The sequence below is a fragment of the Salmo trutta genome, chromosome 40 (assembly GCF_901001165.1).
Source record: "Salmo trutta chromosome 40, fSalTru1.1, whole genome shotgun sequence".
Classification (NCBI taxonomy): domain Eukaryota; kingdom Metazoa; phylum Chordata; class Actinopteri; order Salmoniformes; family Salmonidae; genus Salmo; species Salmo trutta.
In genome coordinates this window covers 20,882,162-20,900,811 of record NC_042996.1, presented here as the reverse complement: position 1 = coordinate 20,900,811, position 18,650 = coordinate 20,882,162, and the positions used below count along the sequence as shown (strand labels likewise).

Sequence of the window (18,650 nt, the reverse complement as noted above, 5' to 3'; positions counted from 1 at the left end):
CCCCATACCGTTCACACTGGATATACGTCAAAATGTAAACCGAACTAGTCGCGAACATTATTCCACATTCCAGAGAAGGAAGGTAATATTTGATTATTTTGTCTCAACTATGTTATAATTCTGGAAATTCCCCTGGGCAGGACAAATCTCAGTAGAATACAGTTATGCACTCTGTCATGCATGTAACATCATGCAATATTTTGTCTCAGCAGGAATGTCATACTGTAGTAGTCAAATCTCTAGTGTATGGTGTAGGCTACCTACCTACACGCATGCAAGCATACATACAGGCATACATACAGGCATACATACATACATACATACATACATACATACATACATACATACATACATACATACATACGACACACAACATCATCCCATGTAGCTAAGTAACACTGTAGGGTACAGTATTCTGCACATTTGTTATTCCCCCTCCCCTATCCACCACACAGTTGCCATCCATGCCCTACTTTACGGTGCAGTAAACAGGTATTTCTCCAGCCAGCTACAGTCTGAGTGCATGTGTGTTATGGCGGGGAGGTGGAGGAGGCCCTGTCTTGTCTCTATAACCCACTTTCCACAACGCACCCAGAAGGAGGCCGCTTAAGTTCATGTCATCCACTTCATTAGGGGAGAGTGGATTTGATGGCAGGGATGTAGGGAGGGGTGTCTGGCACGCTGGCTGGCTTTGTGTGTTTGAGGAACTCCTGTATCAACTATCTGTGTGTTTTTCCATTCTTCCAACTCATCTGAACCCGACTGTGGCAGCTGAGCTCATTACAGTCCTTGAATCCCACAAGGCTGACAGGCCAGTTAGCTTCCAGATTTACACTTTTTTTCTACCCCTTTTACAATTTCATGATATCCAATCGCTGCAACTCCCATACAGACTCGGGAGAGACAAAGGTCGAGAGCCATGCGTCCTCCGAAACGCGACCCCGCCAAGCCGCACTGCTTCTTGACACACTGCTTGCTTAGCCCGGAAGCCAGCCGCACCAATGTGTCGGAGGATACACCATACAGCTGGAGACCGTAGTCAGCGTGCAGGCATCCGGCCCTACATGCAGTGCCTTAGACCGCTGCGCCAGGCCTCAGATTTACACTTTTAATCCAATCAGCCATTTCAACATCATTTTTTTCATAGTAAGTGTATTTGGCCAGCTATACAGCAATATTCAGGATCCAACACCATCCTTGGTTAAAAGAAACCCATATGCCGAGAGCCTAACTAAGGGGTAGATTCGTTCATTGCAAAGGGGCGCTTGAAATCAATGGCGTACATGCATATACATACTAATACATTGTTTCATGAGGGTGCTTCTGCAAAGGCAACCCCCTCCCTTGAGCCACCCATGAGAATTCTCTGGGGGGTTTTGCCAAAATATCCACTGAACAGGAAATATTACACACTGATTATATTGAAGAATCCCATCACCTGAGAGCCTCAGATGTAATAATAATACATTTTAGACTTTTTTTTTAAGTGCTTTTCACTTTATATAATCAGCAATAATCATCAAGATAAGGAAATACAATCACATTAAAATCAACAAAAATCTAAAAGTACACTGAACATGAGAGGAGTAATGTTAAAATATGAATTCTCTCCCAATCTGTACATTTTACAGCTTTCTGGAACACATGAATGGAAGTTGCTTCCAGCAGGGTGCATCATTCTGCCTGAAGTCACCTGGAAAAGAGGGTAATACAGAGAAAGATTCATTTTTGTTTTAATGTAGCTAAAAAAGTAACACATTCCCTTTAAAAATGTATTTTTACATCTATCAAAATGTTTGATAAATAATGTGAAGGAGAGTGCTCTGGCGACAGCATCGTACCTCCATAGTTCATCTCCATACAATGCTCACGACCATTCGTGTTGTCGTTCCCAGCACCATAGTTGTAGTTATCGGGTTGCCTCTGGCCCCAGTTCTGGTAGCTAAACCTGGACCCATCGCTCCACAGCCAAAGACCCTCCTAAAGAGCATACAAGCAGATGTGTAACCAGCAGACACTAAACACTACAGTTCTTTAAAGGAAAGTTTCATATCTTTGCCATGGTTAACAGTTGTTTTGGTTAACAGCTGAGGGATGGGACTGGAGAAATGTAACCAATCTCAAATTCATACAGACCTAACCATACGTTTTATCCTCAAAGAATCAACTCATCTTACTGTATATGTTTCAGCAGTGTTAAACAGAGTGCTTCTGACCTTGATGGCATCGTTGGCTCCAATCCAGGTGATCTGGGCTCTGTTGGCACTACTTTGGATGACTGACTGAAGGAAGTTATACTGGGAGAGGCTGTGCACTGACGCCAAGTTACCTCCCAATAACAAACAGTAATGCTAAATAGAGAGATAGAGAGATAGAGCGAGAGAGAGAGAGAGAGAGAGAGAGATGGGGGTTGTGAAAGAGAGGAGAGAGACTCAGAGAGATTTTAAAGTGAATCACATAGAATATTTATTTTTATTTAAGGGTCTCTTTTGCAGATTATGTGTTAATACTATCTAACACATACAATAGACATTACAAAACATTAAGAACAGACACATTTATCAACATAGATGTCTCCAATATTTACTCTGAACTGACTAAGTGGGACAAGGACATCTAATTTCAGAGAGCTCCGTAAGTTGTTCCACATGAAGGGCAGAAAAAACTGAAATCAGCTTTACCCAACTCTGTGGAGACTATAGGGGCCTCCAGTGTTATCCAAGCCTGAGATCGGTTTGGTCATTTGTAAGTCTAAATTGAATTAATGATGATCGATAGGAAGTTTCTGCATTAGTTTCTGAATATAAATATAAAGAGAAGGAATAGCACATCAAGTTTTAGTTTAGCAACCCGGTTAAACACACTAATCCTATGATGTTAGAATGAGTAAATCTGGCCCTAAATATGGAAATGTGTTTATAGCAATTTACAGGTACCTCTGCCTCTGGCCAGTTCACCAAGAAGGGGACGTAGTGATAGCAGCATGTCCCATATCTGTGCCAACCAGGTGGGCATGATGAACTCCTGGTTTGTAGTTCCCGCTTCTCCTTTGCTCCCATCTCCTCAGACTCTGTAGGGGGGAGAGATATAATGCAATATCATGATGAAATGATTAGTTCGACAACACAATCTGAGTGGTCAGAAGTGCGTTCCAGCCGTGATGTTATTGAACACAGCACCACGGCTATCTGTGCATTATCAGTCCATTGACATTAGCAAACCAACACAATATTAGTTTTCTGCAGGTTTCAGAAATCTTGTTGATATGGGATAAGGCATTTTACCGATTGGCAGGTTACGTATCAGGTTCTCCATAATTTGATTCTCTGTGTCATTCAGATCCCCTACAACAAAGAGAGATAAAGACAGAGGAAAGATTAATACTCATGTGCTCTTTAAAGTGTAGAATGATATAATCAAACTGCATCTGATGAGTGTGAACAGGTAATCAAACCATTGATAAGAATACCTCTACTACCTACACTTCAATAAACACCTCTGTTATCTGCACTGTAACTAAAAGGAGTAAACAAAAAATCTGGTGGAAACTATGAGATATATCTCTCTTACTTGCATCACCCAGAGCAAAGGCAGCGCTGAGAAGCAGAAATATGGTCAACATAGCCATGGTGATACTCTCCTGAGAAAAAGAGAAAACGAGAGAGAAAGAGAGAGAGAAAGAGAGAGAAAGAGAGAAAGAGAGAAAGAGAGAGAGACTTATGACAAATTCAGCGTCAGACAGTGAGTACTTTAGAACGTAGGTGGAGGTGAGTATAGTGGACTTACCTGTTGTATAAGGAATCTCTGGTAGGTTCTGTTATTTGGAGAAAGGGGAGCAGCTATATACACCTGACCACAAGGAAGCAACTCTAGTTTATCAATAGTTAACTCATATAATATCTATTTCCTTCTCCTGGCGCGTTACTTATCATCATCAAAAGAGAGGAGCAAATACTGCTAAGTGGGCAGGTTGGGGGTGGTGGTGGAGGGGCATGTTGCTCATACACAGTGCATTCAGAAAGCATTCAGACCCCTTAACTTTTTACACAGTTTGTTACGTTGCAGTCTTATTCTAAAATGGATTTAATAGTTTTTCCCCCTCATCAATCTACATACAATACCCCACAATTACAAAGCAAAAACTGAAATATCAAATTTACATAAGTATTCAGACCATTTACTCAGTACTTTGTTGAAGCACCTTTGGCAGCGATTACAGCCTCAAGTCTTCTTGGGTATGACGCTACAATCTTGGCACACCTGTATTTGGGGAGTTTCTCCTATTCTTCTCTGCAGATCCTCTCAAGCTCTGTCATGTTGGATGGGGAGCGTCGCTGCACAGCTATTTTCAGGTCTCTCCAGAGATGTTCGATCAGGTTCAAGTCCGGGCTCTGGCTGGGCCACTCAAGGACATTCATAGACTTGTCCCGAAGCCACTCCTGCGTCGTCTTTGCTGTGTGCTTAAGGTTGTTGTCCTGTTGGAAGGTGAACCTTCACCCCAGTCTGAGATCCTGAGTGCTCTGTAGCAGATCTCTCTATACTTTGCTCCGTTCATCATTCCCTCGATCCTGACTAGACCCCCAGTCCCTGCCACTGAGAAACATCCCCACAACATGATATTGCCACCACCATGCTTCACCGTAGGGATGGTGCCAGGTTTCCTCCAGACGTGACGCTTGGCATTTAAGCCAGCAGCATACCACCCTGCATCCCACTGCTGGCTTGCTTCTGAAGCTAAGCAGGGTTGGTCCTGGTCAGTCCCTGGATGGGAGACCAGATACTGCTGGAAGTGGTGTTGGAGGGCCAGTAGGAGCCACTCTTTCCTCTGGTCTAAAGAAATATTCCACTGCCCTGTGTAGGGTGCTGTCTTTTGGATGGGATGTTAAACGGGTGTCCTGACTCTCTGAGGTCATTAAAGATCCCATTGCACTTATCGTAAGAGTAGGGGTGTTAACCCCGGTGTCCTGGCTAAATTCCCAATCTGGCCCTCATACCATCATCCCCTGAAACTCTTCCCCAGGTCGTTGCTGTAAATGAGAATGTGTTCTCAGTCAACTTACCTGGTAAAAATAAAAAAATTCAAGCCAAGTAGTTATATCTTGGTTTGATCTGTGCATTTTACTGAGGAGTTGCTTCCGTCTGGCCACTCTACCATAAAGGTCAGATTTTTGGAGTGCTGCAGATATGGTTGTCCTTCTATGATAGGGAATCATCTCTGGTGAATCTCTGGGCTTCCTCATGTGATGCTCATGTTGTTGATGATGATGTGAAGAAGAAGAAGTTTTAATGTTTTTTGAGATAAATGTCACAGCAACGTCAAACTGTCTTTTTTGGGCGGAAAAGTTGGAGCGGTCCTGCGTCGAATGAATCAATAATCTCATCCCATTACTCCAGCAGCCAGTCAGGCCCATTTCCAGCCAGAGAGAAGAGAGAAATTCAGTACATTTCCCTCGCAACAAGCAGATGCTGAATGACTGTGAGCAGAGCACTGAAAGGCCTGAAGGACATCCAGGAGAACAGACAGACCATAGACAGCCCATACCTCTGAATAGGAAAGAGTGGAATAAGCTCATAGTAATACAGTAGGGCATGATGGTTCATATTGCAACAATGCAAAGGCTTGGAAACATAATGAATGAGACTAGGAATAATAATGTGTACTTAACCTGATTGTGGAGACATGGTTAAATGAAGACAGTGATTCATTTCATACAGGTGTGTTGCTGTCTAAATGTTTTACCTATGGCCTCCTACTGTGGGCTATGTCAATGTTTTGGTGCTTTCAAGCTTGCGACTTTCAAGTTACTTAATTCACAGTTACAAAAGCATGATATACAGCTAAGTAATGCTCACATACAGTCTGGATACCACTGACACACATCATTTGCCTGTATTAGTGAAACATTTTCTGACGGGCCCAAATTGCCCACTCAGTACAGATGAGACACAGCTGCCAAATGAAGCATGCTGGGTAGTCTGTGTGTGTGTGTGTGTGTGTGTGTGTGTGTGTGTGTGTGTGTGTGTGTGTGTGTGTGTGTGTGTGTGTGTGTGTGTGTGTGTGTGTGTGTGTGTGTGTGTGTGTGTGTGTGTGTGTGTGTTTGTATATGTGAGTGGCAGGCTCTGACTCAGCACATTGATGTAGGCCGCAGAGAGAGAGAAGAGCAAGCAAGCAAGCAAGCGAGTGAGAGACCATTGATGTGGGCCGCAGAGAGAGAGAAGAGCAAGAGACACTGGCTCTTTTATTATCTAATCCAGTTTAGGAGATGAATCCAGCCTTTAATCTAATATTCCCATAAACGATTCCTCCTGTATACATGAATCACTGACCTTACCCAATAACAGCACTTCGGGGCTCCCGAGTGGCGCAGTAGTCTAAAGGCATTGCATCTCAGTGCAAGAGGTGTCACTACAGAACATGGTTCAAATCCAGGCTGTATAACATCTGGCTGGGATTAGGAGTCCCATAGGGTGGTGCACAATTGGCCCAGTGTCATCTGGGTTTGGGCGGTGTACGACCTCATTGTAAATAAGAATTTGTTCTTAACTGGCTTGCCTAGTTAAATAAAGGTTAAATTTGGCTCCAGCCAATATAAAGACAAGACAGAGACTGTGTGTGTGCGAGCAAGCATGTCTGTGTGAGGATGCAGGTCTAAATGGCCTGTATGAAAGCAGCAAAGCTGACACTGGAGTTCTCTCTATTCCTCCCAAAGCTTATCAACATGGTTTCATTAATTCCTCTCTCTAGTCTAAAAGTATTCTCCAGGCACCATGCCCTGGTTCACTGACCTGCTGTATATAACCAATGAAATGCATCAGAAGTGTGACCATTGAAAGCAGCTCTACTTTGGAGACATTGTAAGGGAACATTTTATGTTCTGAAGACATAGCCTTGAATTGTACACAGTAGGCATCTCCTCTCACTCTATCATGTGACCGTGACCGCCTCCTCAGACTAATTGGCAGAATACCCAGAATATGTTCTAGAAGTTAAGATAGGAGACATTACTCAGTTTCTTGGGAAACGTAGCCTGCGCGATAACAGCCAGTCACCTGCAGGAACAAACACTATGAACCACGCCTATGTAGGTTTTTTGGGTAGCAGTATATAAGAGGACTGAAGGGACCACCCTGGCGGAGATGGTAGCAGACTTTTACTTTGTACAAACCTTCATTTCTCTGAACAAGAATAGACTGATGAGTTTCAGAAGAAAGTTCTTTGTCTCTGACCATTTTGAGCCTGTAATCAAACCCATAAATGCTGATGCTCCAGATTCTCAACTAGTGAAAAGAAGCCCAGTTTTATTGCTTCTTTAATCAGGACACAGTTTTCAGCTGTAAGTTTACATACACTTAGGTTGGAGTCATTAATATGTTTTGTAACCACTCCACCAAATTCTTGTTAACAAACTATAGTTTTGGCAAGTCGGTCAGGACACCTACTTTGTGCTTGACACAAGTAATATTTCCAACAATTGTTTACAGATTATTTCACTTATAATTCACTGTATCACCATTCCAGAAGTTTACATACACTAAGTTGTCTATGCCTTTAAACAGCTTGGAAAATTCCAGAAAATGATGTCATGGCTTTAGAAGCTTCAGATAGGCTAATTGACATCAGGTTTGAGTCAGGTTTGCAGGCCTCCTTGCTCGCACACACTTTTTCAGTTATTTACACAAATGTTCTATTGGATTGAGGTCAAGGCTTTGTGATGACCACTCCAATATCTTGACTTTGTTGTCCTTAAGCCATTTGTAACAACTTTGGAAGTATGTTTGGGGTCATTGTTCATTTGGAAGACCCATTTGTGGCCAAGCTTTAACTTCCTGACTGAGGTCTTGAGATGTTGCTTCAATATTTCCACATAATTTTCCTACCTCATGATACCATCTATTTTGTGAAGTGCACCAGTCCATCCTGCAGCAAAGCACCCCCACAACATGATGCTGCCACCCCCATGGTTCACGGTTGGGATGGTGTTCTTCGGCTTGCAGAGTCAATTGGAGGTGTAACTGTGGATGTATTTCAAGGCCTACCTTCAAACTCAGTGCCTCTTTAATTAACGTCATGGGAAAATCTAAAGAAATCAGCCAAGACCTCAGAAAAAATACCAATATCCAATAGAAGCGAAATACGAAAAACCTTAAAAATCAATAATTTCAATTTCTCAAACAATCAACTATTTTACACCATTTTAAAGACAAGACTCTCGTTAATCTAACCACATTGTCCGATTTCAAAAAGGCTTTACAGCGAAAGCAAAACATTAGATTATGTCAGGAGAGTACCCTGCCAAAAATAATCACACAGCCATTTTCAAAGCAAGCATACATGTCACAAAAACCCAATCCACACTTAAATGCAGCACTAACCTTTGATGATCTTCATCATATGACACTCCTAGGACATTATGTTATACAATCCATGCATGTTTTGTTCAATCAAGTTCATATTTATATCAAAAACCAGCTTTTTACATTAGCATGTGATGTTCAGAACTAGCATACCCACCGAAAACTTCCGGTGAATTTACTAAATTACTCATGATTAACGTTCACAAAAAACATAACAATCATTTTAAGAATTATAGATACAGAACTCTTTATGCAATCGCGGTGTCAGATTTTAAAATAGCTTTTTGGCGAAAGCACATTTTGCAATATTCTGAGTACATAGCCTGGCCATCATGGCTAGCTAATTTGACACCCACCAAGTTTGGCACTCACCAAAATCAGATTTACTATAAGAAAAATTGGATTACCTTTGCTGTTCTTTGTCAGAATGCACTCTTAGGACTTCTACAACAAATTTTGTTTTGGTTCCAAATAATCCATAGTTATATTCAAATAGCTCTGTTTTGTTCGTGCGTTGAGGTCACTATCCGAAGGGTGAAGCGCGAGCGCATTTCGTGACAAAAAATGTCGAAATATAACATTACCGTACTTAGAAGCATGTCAAACGCTCTTTAAAATCAATTTTTATGCTATTTTTCTCGTAAAATAGTGATAATATTCCAACTGGGCGACGTTGTATTCATTCAAAGGCTGAAAGAAAAAAATTGAGAAGTCTCGTGAACGAGCATCTCCAGTGTCACTGTTCCCAGCCTGACCACTCACAAAAACTCCTGCTGTTTTTCACCCAGAGACTGCAGACACCCCATTACACTTTCTGGCGCCTTCTGAGAGCCAATTGAAGCCTTAGAAAATGGCACGTTACAGCACAGATGCTGTATTTTTGATAGAGAAGCCACAGAAGGAGAACAAATTGTCAGACAGGGCACTTCCTGTATGGAATCTTCTCAGGTTTTGGCCCGCCATATGAGTTCTGTTATACTCACAGACACCATTCAAACAGTTTTAGAAACTTCAGAGTGTTTTCTATACAAATCTACAAATAATATGCATATTCTAGTTTCTGGGCCAGAGTAGTAACCTGTTTAAATTGGGTACGTTTTTCATCCGGCCGTGAAAATACTGCCCCCTAGCCCAGACAGGTTAAACTACTCAATCAGTGAGGAGTGAAGTCTCTGATGGGCATTGACTAGAGCAGTGAAGTCAGGTATAGTTTCTGATGCTTGCTATGCGCAGGATTGCTGAGAGGTGAGAGTCAGTAAAAGATGATCTGTGTCTTGACTTGTTATATTTCACCACTAAAAATGCCTGTTCACATACATAGGTTGACCCAAACAGTACAAACATCTTTTGAGCATGACTCTTAATAATTGGAACATTTTGTTCATTGAGAGATGCATAGGACCTCGTCAGTGTCATTGTTTTGAATAGTTCTCCAATCACTGCATCACCCTGAAGATCGATATGCTCAAGTTGCAGGTCAATGGGAGCGTTATCCACATTGAACCTGAAAGGAGAGGAAACCAACAGCATGTCATTTTCCAACACTTTGAAATCCTCAAAACGATGAGAAAACTCACTTTTCAAACGCAGCAGCGAGGTATACTTCTCCCGTTGGTCATCTGATAGTGAACAGACTAGCAGTGTCGGAAGGTGGGTGAGATTGTTAGCTTCTACTTGGCGGGTCAGGAGGAGTAATCTTCCCTTGAAGGCTTTGACAAGGCTGTACATCTGATGTACAAAAAAGCCCTTCCCTTGTAGTTTGTAATTCAGTTCATTCATGAGTACCATGATGTCCACGGTGAAGGCAAAATCAGCCAACCATTCTTTATCTTGCAGGAAATCCATATATTTTCCTTTCATTTGCAAAAACTCAGCAATCTCAGACAGGTCCCACACACTTTTAAGCATCTTCCTCAAACTCAGCCATCTCACGTTTGTGTGGTAGGGGAGATCTGCGTGACCTGATTCTGTCTCTTCCAACAGCGAGACAAACTGCCTGTGGTTTAAAGATGTTGCTGTTATGAAGTTTACCACTTCAGTGACAGTATCCACAACATGGCTCATTTTCAGAACACATTTACAGAGCACCTCCTGATGAATAATGCAACCTAGGAAAATCATTTTCTTATCTGGGTTCAGCTCGGCTACTTCATCTTGTATCCTTTTCAAAAGGACAATGTTTTTTCCTGTCAAGTTTGGGCACCCATCAGTGGTCGCACTGAATAACTTTTCAAAACTCAGTCCCAGCTTTGCCACACACTTATTAACCTCGCCCAATAAATATTTCCCTGTGGTTGTGCTCTTCATTCATTGATTGCACTGAAGCAAGCTCCTCTGTAATTTCAGTCTGCGGTTATGTCGCATAAGAATATCAACAACTGTGCCGTGTCACGTGCATCACTGCTCTCAACCAGGGCCGAGGAGAAATAGGTGAAATCCTTTACCTTGTCTTTCAACTGTTGTTTCATATTCTCTGCGACGTCCTCAACACGCCGTGTCACTGTTCGTCTTGACAGGGAAACATTTTCAAACAGAGTCAATTAAACATTATTTTATGAATTTGCCATCAGCGAATTACTTGCTATGTTTAGCAATTTTGTGGGACAGTACATAGCTAGCTCTCACAATTCCGTCGTTTGCTGAATGCAGTTTTGTGAAAAGTCCTTGCTGCTTTTGCAACTGAGAAACCAACTATTTCAATGCACTTGCCCTCTGTTCAGAAGACATATTCCTATATTTCTCTGCATGCTTCGTCTGGAAGTGTCGGGACAAGTTATAGTCTTTCAAGACAGCAATTCTCTCTTTGCACACTAAGCACACAGCTTTCCCTGATACTTCAATAAAGAAATATATCGATGTCCACTCTTGCTGGAACACCCTACATTCATTGTCTACTTTCCTTTTCTTTGAAATCTTTGAAAACTCAGTTTTGGGCAATTTCTAGCTAGCTACTATTTGTAACTGTGCCGTATGTCTCAGCCTGTCAGTCACTGTCTGTCCTCGTGCAGTTGTTATTTATACGTGCCTTCAAAATAAATGTTCCACAAGCGGTGGGAGTTAAATCATTACACATAGGCGAGTATTCATTGGGCTTTTCATTTGAATAACAAATACATTTTTATAAACTTCACTATGGCAAATTCTTTATGTGATCTGAGCATGATTCCCGGGCCGTATTGAATCAGGTCGCTGGCCACATACAGCCCCCGGGCCAGCCCTTGCCCAGGCCTGGTCTATGGGAAGTAGATCGATGTAAGTCTCTGGTTGTCCACCAGAGGTCACAATGTCCTTCTTAGTTGTAGCCTTCTTTGTCTTGGAGTGTTCTTTTAAAATGGATACTTCATGTGTCCCACACAGTGATGAGAGGGATCTGTTCTTCCCTCTTGTCTTTGGTCAGATTGTCCTAGACTACTTTACAGACTGTGCAGATTGTGACTCGTCAAGAATTTCAGAGGGTCTTACCATTTTCTGGTTTTGTAGTTTTAACCATGTCAACGTGTGCACCACTTCTTCACGTTCTCTGGTCTGTATTTAAATTCTCAGCGAGTCCTTCTAAGCACTCTGGCTTTGGAGGGAGTTCCGTCCTGTTGACACAATGTCTGTGCTCACGTGGGCGTGGTTACTGACTGGGCCCAGGTTTATATGAAAAGCCATTATCTAATTTAGAAGGCTATAATCCTGTCTTTTCAAAAATAGTTTCATATTTAATCATATCATTTTTAAAACATTTAGATCTAAATCTGATATGTACATTGTGAAAGCTCTTAAAGTTACAATGTTTCCGTTATTACGTCTTATCACAAAATAGACATTAATTTTCCATATTCCATCTCTCATCATTCCCAACATTCTTTATGTTAGAAATATTGTTTCAATTCCCATTGCGTGATGTTGAAGTTTTGGCGGCAAAGTCTCTCCATAAGACACAAAGACATTCCGATCACCCAAACTAGTCCCCAAAAGGAATCGTCTCCTGCCTACGATTTACGATCAACGTGAGGCATCATAAAAACCCCACATCCATCCCTCTCCCCCTCTGCTGGAGAGCCGAGAGCTCTGTCTTGCTGATCCACTGTAATCTGACCTTTTGGATCCTCACAGGAGAGTAATGACTTTCTCCCGCTGATGGATTCAACCTTGGAAGGATCCTGCAAGTTGCAACCCACCATAAGAATGACCATCGGATGTCCTGGTTTGTGGATCATCGTAGCAGTCTCCCCCTGGTGGTTTAACCTGGTAGTATTTCTGAAAGCTGCAGACCACCACAAGAAGGGCCATGGGATGTCCTGGTTGAGGATCGCCATTCCGGACCAGTCGTCCAGTTGTCCAGGCTGGTAGATCTAGGCAGTAACTTAGGTTAACAACGCACAACACTCATGAAATACATAATTACATTTCTTCCCCAAATGAGCAGCGTTGTGGCACTAACTGATGGTTGTAATGGAAACTTGTTATTATTACTTCCTAAGTCATGGCATTGTGTCTAAAGTCATATCTAGGGTGTTACTACTTAGTGGTGTGTTGCTTAGGGCACTATCCTAAGTTGATAACATCATGATAAGTCTACAGCTGTAAGGCACCAACCTATGGACCTCTGGGGAGAAGCTGGTGAGAATGGTAGCTGTAGAGTCAAAGGCCTCAGGGTAAATTTTCAACTTTACCAAAGCTGGTATTTTGCTCGGATTTGTGATTTTGCTCGGTTTTGTGATGAATTAGCCATCTGATTCAATGAATGATTGAGCTGAGTTTGCCTTTTCCCCAAAAATTTAATTTAAGGTGCTCCAAAGCTTTTTACTATCATTCTTTATGTATTTTATCTTTGTTTGATAGTGCAATTTCTTCTTCTTTTTTATTCAGTTTAGTCACATGATTTGTCAAATTGCAATACTTTTGCCAATCGGTTGTGCAGCCAGATGTATTTGCCATTCCTTTTGCCTCATCCCTCTCAACCATAAAATTCATCAATCCACTAGGATTTAACAGTTTTTACAGTCATTTTCTTAATGACTGCATGCTTATTAGTAACTGGAATAAGCAATTTCATAAATGTGTCAAGTGCAGCATCTGTTTGCTCCTCATTACACAACACGGACCAACATATATTTTTTACATCAACAACACAGGAATCACTACAAAACGTATTGTATCACCTCTGAAACACTATATTAGGCCCAGCCTTGGGAACTTTGGTTTTCCTAAAAATGGCTACTATATTGTGATAACTACATCCGATGGATCTGGATACGGCTTTCAAGCTAATTTCTGCAGCATTAGTAAAGATGTGATCAATACATGTTGATGATTTCATTCCTGTGCTGTTTGTAACTACCCTGGTAGGTTAACTGATAAGCTGAACCAGGTTGCAGGCGCTGGTTACAGTTTGAAGCTTTTTCTTGAGTGGACATCTTAATGAAAGCCAGTCAATATTTAATTCACCCAGAAAATATACCTCTCTGTTGATATCACATACATTATCAAGAATTTCATACATGTTATCCAGATACTGACTGTTAGCGCTTGGTGGTCTATAGCAGCTTCTCACAAGAATGGGCTTTAGGTGAGGCAGATGAACATGTAGCCATAATACTTCAACAGTATTTAACATGAGATCCTCTCTAAGATTTACAGGAATGTGTTAGCAAGCATGCCGTTTTCATTTTGACTGCGCACATGTCACGCAACAAAGTAATGATCATTATGATGTTGTTGTTTTACCTGGATGCTTCATGTGCAACTTGCACCCCTGATTCTTTTACTTGTGGATAGAGACTTTGGGAACACATTGAAAAGTAACTTGACACTGTGTTGATCAGTCAGCGTATATTTGGATTACAAAAGAGGAGAGAGTGAACTGAATTAATGCATAAGGTAAGGGCTAGAATTTGCTCTTGATCTTCTAACAGCAAAGCGTCTGTCTGGTGTGTGCATGTATTATAATTAGCAGTGTGGCAGTTTCCCCAAATTCCCGAAGTTTTGTGTCTAACGTTAACTGGCTATAGTAGCAGCCAAGGATGTTCGCTAGCTTCTTTGTTTGTGCTCTGATTACGCGCAAGTGTCCAGGTCAGCAGTTTGCACAGATGACTGTCTTCAGCCATATGAAAACCTTTCATGCCGAAATATACCTAGCTAGCTGGCTAGTTATTTTATTTTGCTTCTCATCCAACTGGTGTTAGCTATCTAGCTAAAGCTGCAGCCTTTCTACTAGCTAACTGCTACTGTTGCGCCGATTTACTCGACTGGTTTTAGAACTCTGAGATTCAGCTGAAAAGGTAGCAGCACATCCTTGGTTTTTATTGGCAGAAATGTACACAGGAGAGACATACATTGTGAATTCAATCAAAACTGTTGCACCTACAAACGTATCCAGTCCAAATGTATCTAAGTCTAATGGTCACCTAATGAAAGCTGTAGCCTTATTTTAATCCGACGTCTAAAATTTGAGGTAGGTTTAGGCAAAAAATGTATCTGACGACCCTAATGCTAATGGGCCTGTCAAAAATCCGGTATAGTGGTTCTCGGTAACAGCTGGACAGTCATGAGGAGTGGCAGGGAGTGTGTTATGTACATCTAATCAAGTTGATTTGGGAATCCTCATCGACATTGGTGTCGTATTGGCTTAGATATGACGGTAGGGAGATTAAACATTGAGCTTCAACCAATTCATACTGTAGCGACTACAATGATGCCTAGAGCTGAAAGAGAATTTTATGTACTGTTATATACATTATATTTCAAGGTCCCCCAGGCCCAGCTGCATCCATCCTTTCATACATGAATGCTGAATGTATGTCATATGGTAGTCATTACATGTGCGCATTCAGTCAATATATTGAAAATGCAGGTTATCATTTTAGTGGTGGATGCCACTTCTCCAGCCCATGTAAATGTAATTAGAATATGGATGATCTAGTGTCACCCATTAAAATAGCTTGACCTGAACTGGCTGCTTAGCAACTGGGGCTGGTCATGTGAATCAGCCAGGGTTGTGTTCATTAGGCTCCAAACGGAAGAACACAGACTGAAACAGGGAGCAGGGAGGGACTACCAACAGGAACCACTTGTTTTCATTTTTAAACGGTTTGCTACAGTGTGCCCTAATGACTAAAACCCTGGTCTAGAACGAAGGGTGATGTATGAGAATTCATCCTGCTTCACATCAACCTATTCACAGTCCAGTTCATACTCAATAAGCATCGAAGACCATACTCATCAAATGCTCTTCATTCTCCAATAAAACATTAAAAGAATTGTGGGAAAGCTCCCTCAAAACATTTTAGTGATGGACATTTTACCATCTTTATGTAATGTTGGGAGATAATAGTTGGGAGTAAAATAGTTTGCCCATTAAGTCATATATTCATATGAAGGTGATTTTTACATGGACCATCCAGACCCACAGAGGGCGTTGTTCTGCCTTGGCACTACATCTTTCATTATGACAATAATAATGGCAGCACAGTGTGAGGTTCTTCCTGGAGAGTCATCCATCTAAAGAGGTGCAGGTTATAAGAATGCCCTTTTAACCCTGAATGGATGGAAGTGGACCTCGTTAACAAAATGTTTTCACACCCAAGACTGTTTCCCTGCTTTATAGTCCATTCACACGTCCCATGAAACATATTCTTCATCCAAATGGAACAGCTGGAGCAATAACAGATCTCTTGCCCCCATGCATCATCAGTGTGTTTGTGCTTCAACACAAAATACAATCTCAGCCGCTTTTTTCTCTCTCTCTCTCTCTCTCCCTCTCTCTCTCCCTCTCTCTCTCTCTCTCTCTTTCTCTCTCTCTCTCTCTCTCTCTCTCTCTCTCTCTCTCCCTCTCTCTCTCCCCCTCTCTCTCTCTCTCTCTCTCTCTCTCTCTCTCGTCACAGTAAGGACACAAATGAGATGAGCCCTGGAATTTCCCCACACTGTATGCCACGGAGGATGACAGATATTCTCATGGGAAATGTGGGTATGTCTGTTCCGTACTTTAGGCTATTCCATTCCGTTGCCCAATAGCGAGGGAGTCCTGCCTCTCTACAGCAGGGTAGGGACCATGCAGGCTTTTATATCCTCCACCCAGCCAGGCAGGCGATTATGCTGCTGAGGACGTGTGTGTGTGTCTCTGTGTATACTTTCATTTTTGTGTGTCTATTCTCTCTTCCTCTCACACAAACAGATAGAGAGGGAGAGAGAGAGCAAGAATGAAAAAGAGAGAGAGAGAGACTCCTCCCCTCAATCTTCCCAACCCAGCACCAGGGTCCAGCCTGATTTTTTGATTTTCACAGCTGGGGGCAACTGATTCGCCACCCTCCCCTCCTCCCTCCATCCTTCCATTCAGGCCTGGCCCACATCACAAGCCAGCAGTGAGGCTGCAATCAAACAAGCTCCTGCAGTGAGGGCCTCTTTGGGAGCACTGACATTAGTACCCAGGAATGAGCTAATGTGCTCCAATAATCAGGCACGGGTAAATCTGGGAAATAAATCAGTTTTCTGTCTCATTTAGGTCTGGGTCTGCCTGGTATCTTTACCCCATACCGTTCACACTGGATATACAGTAGCAGTCAAACATTTGGACACACCTGTGGAATCATATGTAAAAACATCATAACTATGAAAAAACACATATGTAATCATGTAGTAACCACAAGTGTTAAACAAATCAAAATATATTTTGTATTTGAGATTCTTCAAAGTAGCCACACTTTCCCTTGACAGATGTAATTGGATATTTTCTCTATTCCATCCAATAAATATGACCACTGCCCTGTCGAGAGAGGGGCTATTTCGGACACACACTCACCGCAGGCTTTACTGCACGTCCGTAGAGATGATGGCAGAATGGCACTTCGGATTGCAAGTTTACAAACAAAAGAATGCTTCTTCGTTCAAGCATATAAAACTTACAGACTTTCTTATATAAAAGATGGGAATAAATGAAGGCTATTGTGTGCAGTAAATTCAAGATATCATGTGAGTAAGTGAGCAAGTCAAGAGTCCTCCTCGTAGGCCCGACTTCCTCCCTCAAATAACCTTTCCTCCTCCAGTAGCCACCGCACCGGCCGCAAAGGGGGGTATTAATCTCCAATAATGGCTTCGCACTAATAATTCAACTAATAATGCCCCAGTTATTGAGTACAAATTGGCTATTTGGCTCTCACATTCCGCCCCCTAATTGTAAAATGCACAAACTGCATAATCAATTACCTAAAATATTTCAGGTAGAGCCCATAACAATAAAAATTATACTGCATCAGAGTGTAATTGTAATTCATGATTGTCTAAGGTCCTATATAGACCTAGATGTATGGTTGTATGTGGGTGTGTGTCGGCAAAAAATCTATAGTTCATGGGCCCGACATCTTGGGTTGCATGTCACTTAAAGATGTTGTCACGTATACTCCCTCTCCGGCCTCTAGGTAATCAGGCTGCTGATTATCCCGCACACCTGTCACCATCATCTCGCGCACCTGCGCCTCATGACACTCACCTGGACTCCATCACCTCCTTGATTATCTTCCCTATATCTGTCACTCCCCTTGGTTCTTTCTTCAGGTGTTACTGACTCTGTTTTCATGTCGGTGAGTTGTTTGTGGTACATGTTTATTGTTTCATTTATTTATTAAAACACTCACTCCCTGAACTTGCTTCCAGACTCTCAGTGCACTCGTTACAGATGTAGGTTGGAGCTCAACATCAGGCTTTTTTCATAGGCTTAGTCTACCTCAATGAGCAGACAAAGCTTGGTGATAGGCCTGGCTAAAATGCTAGTCGTTGGCTTAACTAAGACGCTCCGGACTAGGCCTTTAGTCCATGGCAGGGCCTTCACCACGCGTGCCATTAATCATGAGTTTCTTGGAGCTGTCTCATCCATGATGACGACCAGGTCTCCAGGAGTGACATTTCTCCTAGGGTTATTCCACTTGCTCCTTTCCTGCATCAATGGGAGATATTCCCTAACCCACCTCTTCCACAAGGTCGGCAATGTACTGCACTTGCCTCCACCTTCTCCTGGAGTGCAGGTCTCCTCTCTGGAATAGACCGGGGGGCATGACGGGTTTTGCCCTCAGTAGAAGCTGGTGGTTAGGAGTGAGAGGCTCAAGGTCGTTGGGGTCGTTGGTCACCATTGTTGACTTGTTATGGATAGGGGGCAGTATTTTCACGGCCGGATAAAAAACGTACCCGATTGAATCTGATTATTACTCCTGCCCAGAAACTAGAATATGCATATAATTATTAGCTTTGGATAGAAAACACTCCAAGGTTTCTAAAACTGTTTGAATGGTGTCTGTGAGTATAACAGAACTCATTTG

General features: G+C 42.1%; 1 protein-coding gene across 3 annotated transcripts; it reads right to left on the bottom strand.

The window, feature by feature from the left end:
- Positions 1-1,464: 1,464 nt before the first annotated feature.
- On the bottom strand, positions 1,465-3,882 carry LOC115180316 (ladderlectin-like). 3 transcript variants are annotated; one of them, XM_029742321.1, is made up of 7 exons: positions 3,787-3,882; positions 3,571-3,640; positions 3,285-3,326; positions 2,937-3,070; positions 2,217-2,351; positions 1,842-1,980; positions 1,465-1,693 (listed from the first exon to the last, which is right to left on the bottom strand). In XM_029742321.1, the coding sequence occupies exons 2-7, from the start codon at positions 3,626-3,628 to the stop codon at positions 1,626-1,628; spliced, it is 576 nt and encodes a 191-aa protein (XP_029598181.1). In that variant the 5' UTR covers positions 3,629-3,640; positions 3,787-3,882; the 3' UTR covers positions 1,465-1,625. The 3 variants fall into 3 exon arrangements, with proteins under 3 accessions (XP_029598181.1, XP_029598179.1, XP_029598180.1); XM_029742319.1 differs by having other exon boundaries at positions 3,285-3,347; positions 3,787-3,869; XM_029742320.1 differs by having other exon boundaries at positions 3,285-3,344; positions 3,787-3,867.
- Between the last annotated feature and the right edge of the window lie 14,768 nt (positions 3,883-18,650).

Excerpts from the sequence above, each read along its gene's own strand:
- LOC115180316 (XM_029742319.1), bottom strand. The coding sequence starts at position 3,628 with ATGGCTATGTTGACCATATTTCTGCTTCTCAGCGCTGCCTTTGCTCTG. Across the intron at positions 3,348-3,570 it reads CTTTGCTCTGGGTGATGCAA|TAGGGGATCTGAATGACACA; the intron begins GTAAGAGAGATA and ends CTCTCTTTGTTG. Across the intron at positions 1,694-1,841 it reads TATGGAGATGAACTATGGAG|GTGACTTCAGGCAGAATGAT; the intron begins GTACGATGCTGT and ends CCTCTTTTCCAG.